Source organism: Aegilops tauschii, chromosome 2 (assembly GCF_002575655.3).
Source record: "Aegilops tauschii subsp. strangulata cultivar AL8/78 chromosome 2, Aet v6.0, whole genome shotgun sequence".
Taxonomy (NCBI): Eukaryota; Viridiplantae; Streptophyta; class Magnoliopsida; order Poales; family Poaceae; genus Aegilops; species Aegilops tauschii.
In genome coordinates, this window is record NC_053036.3 from 75719638 (window position 1) to 75729987 (window position 10350).

General features: G+C 44.7%; 1 protein-coding gene across 1 annotated transcript; it reads left to right on the top strand.

Moving 5' to 3' along the window:
- Nucleotides 1–6043: 6043 nt before the first annotated feature.
- LOC120973514 (F-box protein At5g49610-like) lies at nt 6044–7450 on the top strand. The gene has a single exon (XM_040399238.2). The coding sequence runs from the start codon at nt 6044–6046 to the stop codon at nt 7448–7450; it is 1407 nt and encodes a 468-aa protein (XP_040255172.2).
- The last annotated feature ends 2900 nt before the right edge of the window (nt 7451–10350 follow it).

The following is a 10350-nucleotide window of genomic DNA, read 5'->3' on the forward strand; positions in this document are numbered from 1 at the left end:
ATACATCCGTCTACATGAAATGTGACCGTATATGAATGCTAGTGCAAGTTTGATGACCAGAAACACGTATTTTACAAGTTTGTGCACCAAACTGTACATTGATGCCAGACCTAGAGAGGGTACGTTGATGGATCAGTAGGCTGTGGACAGAGAGGGTACGTTGATGGTCGAGTTCCAACCCGATTAGGATTGGCCTTTTACCGTTGACATGCCTACATTGGAGATGCACTAAAAAGGGACACACAAATACATACAAGTGTTGTTCTTTATTGATTGAAAAACTTGACTGATGTCCAATTGATTTTCAGTCAAACGTCAAATAGACACTCCCTAAAAAATGTGATGTTGTATTAAGAAAGTTATGATTGTGATTCAATAGTAGAGATACTCATAGATAATAAATGGCATAGTGTGTGGGATAAGCAATTTGTTATTGAGGAATATTTTGTTTTGGAATGTTATTGGAAAATATCTTATATGCATCTTTTAGGAAGGTGATCTCACATATATGATGTGATTTTGAATACTTAATTACCTAATACAGATTTCGATTTTTTATCTAATATCCAGTACATAGCTTCATGCTTCATGGATAAAACTGCGAGTGTAGGAAATCTCTAAAGGCACTTGTATCAGAGTCGTATATGCTCCATGGATAATAAACCAGTACATTGCCTAGCACACATTGTACCCGTCACCACGTTGTTTGTAACATACCACAAGGTCTGGGCAAGAAGATGGACCGGTCTTCGATTATATTTACAGTAGTATAGGTCTCCCAGTAGAGTGTAAATCAATTTTTTTCCTAGTGTATCTTGTATCATTTCATGTTTTTGCCACCAATTACATCGATTTTGTTGTTCAATGTTGAAAGGTATAGTGGAAACAGTACCCTGGGTTTCCAAAATCCATTTGGTGCATCATGATGTTACTCTTCAAATCAAAGTTTATGAACTGAAATGGAATCGTTGCATAATTCGACAGGTTCAACATTACCCAATTCCATTCTGGGTTGCGATTTACTCTGTATAATTCCAAGTTACTCCCATTGTAAATTAATATAAGATCTTTTAGATCACTATATATTACTCCCTCTGTCCCATAATATAAGAGCGTTTTTGACACTCTTATATTATGGGACGGAGGGAGTAATTTACAGAGGGAGTGCCAAACACATCGCACATACATGGAGCATTCAGAAATTGGCATGTTTAGTATAACAAGTTACTTCCTTCGGTTATATGATAACTGGGGGATTCACACTTTTTTTGGTCCTTTGCTCTAACCAGAAGGAACGAGAGCACCTGACACCTCCCCCCCCCCCCCCCCCCTCTTGATCACACAGAGGCCTTATACAATGCGAGGTGCTTAGAAATATACCACGCTTTTCTTAAGCATCGGTGCTTATTTGTACAGGGTAGTCTTTCCTTAAACACCGGTGCTTATTTGTATAGGGTAGACGCTTAACTAAGCGTCACTGCTGTAGAAATAGACACTGATGCTTCAGAAAAATCCAATTTATTTTTCTAAGCACCTTCCTAAGCATCTAACATTGTACAAGGCCTCAAAAGGACACGATTCCTGTGTCTATGCTACGTTGGCACCTCCAAGGCCGACCGCGCATGCAAACCGCCTGCATCCGTTCCGAACCATGCTGCTCGGTCCGCCGAAGCCATCCAACGCGGGCCTGTACCGGTCTATGAGGCGGTCCGGACGCGTTTTCTCCCGCAAAATTGAGACAAAAGTGGGGGAGCTTTGCGGAGACCGGACACCAAACACATAGGACTCCGACACCCCCCGCCACCCAAAACCCTTCTTGGACCCGCGCCTCCACTAGGTTGTAGAGATGAAAATTCTGAGGCAGTTAGTGAAATTAAAAAGTTTTGCGAGGGAATTCAAAGACGCACTCGATATAAAGCGACCAGGATGGCATTCTGATATATCAAAATGGCAACGTTTATTTCCTAATGGTATTCCAACGAGTGTAGACGGGTAATAAATTCAGAATACAAACATTTATTTTTGTTATCATCGTATTTAATACAATAACAATTTGGGAAATTGCAGGGATTTGTCTGGCTATTTTGTCATTCATTTTATGCTCTTGTGGAACGGTAAAGACGTGGTGAAGCCGGTTTGTGCGGTGAGTATTGTGTGTTACACATGTTTCTAAACCTTCCATGTGAAATATTCGTGCTAACTACATATATTTCCTTTTGCGGGATGGGTATGAGTTGAGGAACTAGTTTTTATTATACTTGCTCAAACATCGTGCGAATGAAACTAAAGACAACTTGCCTGATATCGTGCGAGAATTTCTTAAGCGCATCAAGTGGATCTCAATAATTTGTGATAGATTTTTAGTCAGATCATCACTTTATATGTATACATTCTCAATTTGCTATCTTGTTATCAGTTTAGATTACACGTGAAGTGAACTTCAATTATTATGCAATTATGACCGTGTTATATTGTCTTATATATGAAATTTAGCAGGGAGAATATCAGGTGCTCCGGTAGCACCTGATCTTAGGTGCTCCGGTAGCATCTCGGCCATTGGATCATGATCCAACAGGCAACATTCACGGGATGTGGATTCAAGTGTCATTTCAAAAATGTTTTGGGGTTTTCTACAAAATTCGCATTGACCAAATGTTGTCCATTCGATTGATGATCCAACGGCCGAGATGCACTAGGAGCACCTTATCATCAGGTGCTACCGGAGCACCTGATATTCTCCCAAATTTAGCATGCATTATCTTTATACAACTTCAACAAACTATTTTATATAACTTCAGTAAACTATTTTAGAAGCCTGTGGCAACGCACGGGCATTGTACTAGTATATTTTAAAACAGAGTGGATTAATAAAATGATACACTAAAAAAATGAGGCAAACCAATTCATTCCCAAAAAATCAAGGAGGAATGAGTTTCCGCGGTATCCATTTTTTTAATTTGGCAATGTTAGCAAAGCAAGCGTAGCGTCTAATTGATAAGCCAGACTCTTTATGTGCCTCTGTTTTGGGAGCTAAAATTTCCCTGATGATGATTTGTTAAACACAAGTTGTAAAAAGGGATATTATTTTACTTGGAAAAGTATCATGGCAGGGGTCAATTCTCTTAAACATGGTTACATCTGAAGAGTTGGGTATGGCAGATGAATGATATTTAGGAAGACGCGTGGATCCCAAATGGTGCTAATAGGAAAGTCATTACTCAAGGAGATATTCTGTCAAAGGTTGGTGATCTTATTGACCCAATTAATAATAAATCGGGTGAAGATTTGGCCAGACAGATATTGTGGCCAATTGATGCAGTTCTTGCGATCCCTCTTCCAGTGCATGAAATGTCAGATTTTATTGCTTGGGATTTTATATAAAATGGGAATTCTCTGTCAGATCAACTTATTTTGTGGAAATGGATCACCATCTAGCATGGGAGGAAAGTTCGTAGGACTCACGGTACGAGGCATGTCAAAGACAACCCTATTTGGAGTAAGGTTTGAAAGTTCCCGTGCCCGGCCAAAGTAATTTTTTATTTGGCATATGTTGCATGGTACTCTTCCATGTCGTGTTATGCTAGCTAATAGACACATCAAAGTTTCGCCTCAATGTCCTTTTTCTAATCTAATAGAAGATTCCAAACATTTAATGTTTGTATGACAAAAAGCTAACAGGTTTGGAGGATGTTAGTGTTGGTTGATATTACTAAAAGGGCTTCTGAAGTTTATCGTGCCTATGAGGCTGTAGTTGGTTTTTACTTCTGCTTCCTGATCAGGAGTTATCTATTTTGGGTAACCAAAATGTGTGTGAGTACAAAACTCAAGATGCCTATCAGATTAATATGGGATGTCGACCTCTGATGGCTAACTATGTCTTTGCTTCCTCTCTAAATGCTACGATGAAAAGAGGGGGCTAGAGTAGACCCCCAATTCATTTTCTTAATATTGACGCTTCCTTCGACCAAGAGCTTCTTATGCGTACGACTGGTGCGGCGGTTCTAAGAGATAATAAAGGTACTTTTACTGCTGGGGAATATGAGAATTGGTTAGTGTACGGATGTTCTCACGGTTGGGGCGTTGGCACTAAGATTTGGATTATCCCTCGCGCAAAGGGTTGGATGTAGTCGCCATGTTATCAGTTCGAATAATTTGGAGGTCATTGAAATCATGAAGAATGGAGGGCATTATGCGGGAGCGGTGACGACTGTTTTTTATGACTGTTATTATATGACTTGTGATTTTCCTACCGCTGGCTTTGAACATTGTAATAGGGAAACAAATATGGTTGCTCATGAGCTTGCGAGGGTAGCTAGGTTTTCTACAACTTATAATTGGTCCGAGGAGCCTCTGAATTATATTGTAGCCCTCCTCATAGATGATGTAACTGCTATTTCAATATATAAAACTCTTTTTTTAAATGTACATCACAAGGATTAGATATACGCATATTTGAATGTTAATGAGGAAAGACACAAACACTTGTTTGCTTATTCTTTTTACATTAAGTATCCAATCCACGTGGTTGTATGCTCAGCACACAGACTATTCTTTAAATCTAAGCTAGAAATTATCATGTAAATGTACCATAACATAGGATTTTCTGACGTTATCCTCCTATTATACACTAACTAAAAAACAAATATATAGAAATAAAGTGATACACAGGCCAGAAAAGGAAAAAAAATGGTCATTTGTATGGTAAACCATCACCTTATTAGTATATCACAACTATTAGACATACATAAATGTACCTAAAAGTAAACATTAGATCTACGTAAAACATACACAAACATATCACATATGTTAGATCTACATGACCGCACATAAACATATCACATATAGTTTGTATTTAATAATTGCACCGCCCGTAGATCTTCATAGCTATAGCTAGATAAATCAAAATTGCTAGATCATCATACTAACACTTTGTCAAATCTCATACAATTTTTTTAAGTGCACATGTTAATTATAGTCGAACCATAAACAACAAGCACATGTTATACATGATTTTAACATGTTAGTCTTCACCACATGCAAAAATGCCAATCTAATACAATGGATAGACACACTGACTCGAACCCTATGACAAGATTACTTTGAATACAAAATACATCTTACTGTCTTGCTCGGCATCCGGAGCTCGGCTAGGACGAAGCGGCTTGTAGGCTGTTGGCCTGCTCGTTGGAGGTTGGTGTGAAGGATGTGGTTGGATTGCTCTGGGTGAAAGCCTAGCCCTGACGTCGCTCAGGACCGATGGCGGCGGCGTCGTCAGACGTTGTTCCCTCCTTTGAGGTGTTGTCGTGGAGTACCAACCTCTTGTCGCCCATCTGCCTGGATCTCCGGGTGAAAACTTAGCTATGCCCTTGGCCGAAGTGGGCGACAACGACATCTTCGTTGCTCCCTCCTTGGAGGCGTTGCCTTTGGAGACTCGACACTTCGTACGCCGGCTCGGTTCTTTGCTGCGTTGGTTTGTCTCATTGAGGTGGGGTTGGTGGAAGTCGAGGCGGCGGCTTCGAGTTTGCTGCTGGATGCCGGGGTGGCGGCCCTGGGCTACGGTGCGGCGGTGGCCCTACGAGGCTATGGCTTTGCTCCGTGTTGGTGGTTTTCCGGCGCTTCGCCGGTGGCCCGGTCTGTTATGGTTGTTGGATTTTTGCATGATTGTCCCTTTATCAATCATGTGGTTAGGGTTTTTGCACGGTTGTCCCTTAATCAATTGTGTGGTCGGGGTTTTTGCACGCTTGTTCTTAAATGAATTGTGTGGTAGGTGTGTGTCTGTATCGGGTTTTCGTCCGGTTATCCCTGATTTACCAGGCAATTCTCTTCTTCTTAATGAAATGCAGGAAACCCTGCCCCTCTCGAGTGTTCTCAGAAAAAAATGACTCGTTTTTCTTTAAAAAAAACTTGGCTTGTTTTTTTAGGGCAAAAACTTGACTTCGGTTCCGAGTGACCCCAGCATGGACATGTTTAGCAGGGCCCACCTTGCTCGTTGGGCTTCTTCGTGGCGGGCTGTTCTACGGTGACCGTCCTCACTGGGCCTGATATGACAGTGGTTTTTGTTTGTTCCAATCGACGCGGCCTGGCCCATCAAGAGAGGAGATCGAGACCGGAACTTCGTCCGTGTCCGTGTCGACCTCGTGAACCATGTTGTAATATACCTCCCCCTGACCTCCACCTCGACGAGGGTGGATCGATCATCAATGGAGCAGCGCAGGAAGAAGACGTGCCTGCGCGTCGACGTTTACTTCGACCGTTCGACGAGGGTCTGGTTGCCGACATCCTCGCCCGCCTGCCGACCAAGTCCGTCCTCCGCTTCCGCGCCGCCTGCAAGGAGTGGCTCCGCATCATCGACAGCCCGGCCTTCGTGGCGCGACACGCGCGGCGTCGCCCGCTCGAGGTCCTCCTGTACACCAGAACGACGGTGGCCTCCGTCGAGCAGCAGGGTCTGGACGCTTTGGACGTCTGCGCCCACCGGCCGGCGACGCGGCGGCCTCTCGCGAGCTTCCCCGGCAGGGACGGTACGTGGAAGCCTTACTGCTCCCTCCTGGCCTCGTGCGACGGCCTCCTCCTGCTCCGCGAGGACGGCGCGGTCGACGTCGACGGCGCCGAGCATTACCTCATCTGTAACCCCGCGACCCGGCAGTGGAGCCACCTGCCGCGGCTGACCCGGGGTGCTGGAGGACAGCAGGACGGCCGCGCCACGCACCGGGAGTCCGGCTTCTACTTCCACGAGCCCTCCGGCGAGTACCGGCTCCTATGCCACATCACTTTCCTCGACCAGGCGCCATACTACTGCATCTTCTCGGCCGGCGCCAACGAGCCGCGGTGGCTGAGCGTGCAAGCCACAGCCATAGAGGACACCATCATCGCCGCCGACCAGGCAACCATGGCAGGGAACCAATGCTTCAAGAGCCTGATGACGCCGGCTCTTCTTCACGGACAACTGCACTGGCTGGAGCACATGGAGGCCGGGCGCACCGACCAGATGGTGGCGTTCGACACGGCGGCCGAGACGTTCCGCCGGATGCCTCCTCCCCCCGTGACCCGCAAGGGGCACTCGCAGCTGCTCGTCGCGGACGGGTCGCTCATGGCGTCCGAGCCGGGCCACCTGTTCGTGGACCTCTGGGTTCTCGAGGGCTACGGCGGCGGCGGCGCGGCTACCAAGGGCACGTGGGAGCGCCGGCACCGCGTCGACGTGCAATGGCTGATCACAAGGCCGTTGCTCGTGGCGGGTCGCGACGGAGGGGACGTCGTCATGGGACTTAACCAAGGCGTAGTGGCGTACAACCTGAGGAGCAGGACGGTCAGGCAGGTCGTCGACGCCGACGAGTCGGGAGACGACCCTCTTCTTCTCCCGTCACGGTATGTGTTTCGGGAGAGCCTGGTTTGGCACGGTTTCTTCGAGGCGCGGCGGCATCCCGGCTTGCCGTCGTTCAGATTCTGTCAATGAGTTGATGAGGTCCGACGCGGTTCAAAACTGGAGGCAGCCATCTATATTTTGGTATCGAAGGCTTGGCTTTGATTCTATTTTTTTGAACAGTGCTAATATTATGCCACTGAGACGATGTTAACAATCTGAAATGTAGTTTTTGTTTTTAGAACTATCTTTTTTTTGCGGGTGTTTTTAGAACTATCTGTAATGTAGTTTTGACAAACTAAAACTAGTGTGTTTAACTTGTGGGCTCGTAGTGACATGGTGGGTACATACGAACTCTATATTTGGAACTTCACTGTAAAAACTGAACCTAAAATTTCTAAAAATTGTAAATAATTCTTCAGCGTCGGGAGTGGCTCCTTCGGCGTCGGGCATGGCTCCTTCGGCGTCGGGCGTGGCTCACACGTCAGGCGGCGCCCGGTGCCTCCTTCAGCGTCGGGCGTGGCTCCCCTTCCTCCAGTCGCAGCTTTGGCCTATACTCGACTTCCTCTTCTCCGATTTGTTCTCCGATGGCTTGGAATTGTTCGGAATTTGGCTGGGGAGAAATCCCCACATTCTATGCTGGCACTGGCGACACTTTTGGCACTATGTTCACACCTTTTGTGTTCGTGCCATGTGTTGTATCACCTCCTGTACTAAAAAAAACTTCTTCTTCTTCTATCAATAATACAATGATACGCAAGCTTTGCGTATTCCTGGAAAAAAAAATTGCATGGAGAGAATTAGTAGAAACACAAGCAAATAAACTTTGGTAAAAATATACTGTGTTTAATTTTCACTTTCTCAAGTTTGCGGCTGATGATAGTACCTCACCAAATTTTGCATGTACTCCCGGATTTTCAGACTTTTAAAACTTATAGGTATGTTCTCTCTCTAAAGAGTCCGATATTGAACATAAAAAAAACCCTACCACAATCAACCATTGTGAAAAACTACCACTTTAGTAACCCTAGCAAAAACTTTGACTCTAATTTTTAGAAAAAAAAACCACCCCATTGACATAATGATTGATTAGGCAAAAATTAAACCTGATTATGACAAGGATGGCCACTTGTCAGGAATGACGTGGCAGAAAAATCAATTGTGTTACGTTGGACGTCATGACATGTGGGTGCTAAGTGTCAGTTCTATCTTCTGCCCCTAAAATTGCCCAAGAAGGCCTACCGCTGGAGCAAACTCGTCGCCCTTGCGGTTGTCTTGCCACCTTGAACGTGGGCGTGGTCGTGGACCCCGTGCTACAGCGTTGGCGGCGATCCCGGTGCCCCCTCATGGTCTCCGCCGCCGCTTTGTTGGCCGCGTACACCGCTTGGCCGGGCTATAGCGACCCGACCCTGGATGATGAGAAGGTGACGATGCGGCCCCGCCCGTCATGGGCTAGCCCTCGCGACTGCTGCTGCGCAAGCGAGGCAGGGAGTAGGACCGCGGCCGTGGTCACCCAGCCCCTCTAGCAGACTAGAGGGGCAGCAACGTGGCGGCCAACGACGCAGCCGTGGAGACTATGAGAGCGGCAACATGGAGACCACCGGCGTGGCCCTGGTTACCCGGCCACCACCTCCGCATGATTCTTACTAAGACTCTAGTAAGATTAGCACCATGCAGGACTTGCATTAGGGAGTGACTACGTCTCAATTGACATCAATTTTCATATTTTTCTAGTTAACTTTGTAGATTTGTTTGCTTAATGAAATGACATACAAATATATCTTATATAGTGAACCCGGCAAGATGAACTGGTTGACAACTCGGCATGATGTCTATGAAGAGAAATGTCTTTCTTACATATTCATGTATCTACCATCCACCGTTAGTTGGAGATTTGTGCCACCTTTTTTAGTTTGATGAAAGTAGTCTTTTTTTAACACAGTATGGACAAAAACGCTCATACAAATGCATATACACTCACCTCTATGAAAGTAGTCTTATTTGAGAGTGTTAGATCAAGTGCAATGTTTCTTCTTGTTTTGTTTCAGGGTGTATCGCAATGTTTTTCTGCATTTCAACCAAATTAGAGTTGGCACCCAGTTTTCATCAGGTTTCCTCTTGTTTTTTTTGCAGGTGAGGTTTCCTCTTGTTTTAGGGTGCATCTTCATGTTACTTAACGATAACAAAATTCAGATGCACGAATCTTCAACATATTCAACGGTGAATAATTATATTTTCCAGGAACACGAAAGAGATCTGCGCCTATGAATTAAGACAGAAAGGAACAAAATGTACTTGAGACAGCAAATGGTGCTGAGCGCAAAAAAATCGCAGCCACCGCACACACGAACTACCCCACCATGGGTCTACGAGATTACTCTCTTGAGACTACCGGTACCGGCCATTTTTCACTTTGATAGCATACATGGTAGAAAAACACTCTTTCCGTTGAAAGAAAAGATAAGGAGTTTGTGTAGTGGCGGGAAATACCCTTTGGCTCTCGCATGTATATACACCCTATATGGGGTATTTTTTTAATAATTAAATAAAAAGTCAAAATAGTTCAAAAGTATTTTTAGATTAAACTTGACTTACTTGCGAACAAGTATATAAATTTTCACAAAAAGCCCAACGTTGACTTCACAGCAAAAAAGACAAAATTTATTTGTTATTATAGGTCACTATTCATGCTATTTTGACGGAAAATTTGTCTTTTTTGAAAAAAAGTCAAAGAGGAATTTTCTTTTTGTGAAACTTTTTTCACTAGTACAATGGAAGGTAAAGTTTATTTCTGAAATTTTTGACTCTTTGTTGAATTGCTATTTTTTTTTCATATAGGGTACATATGTACCCAGAAACCAAACGTTTCCCTCCGTGTAGTGGAAACCAAACGTGTGTGCGCGCGTGTGCGCCTGCGTAAACGACCCCAATTGCTGGCGTACGTCAGTCGGGAAGGAAGGATGTAGCTAATGAATCGTTCAACCGCGAGCAGA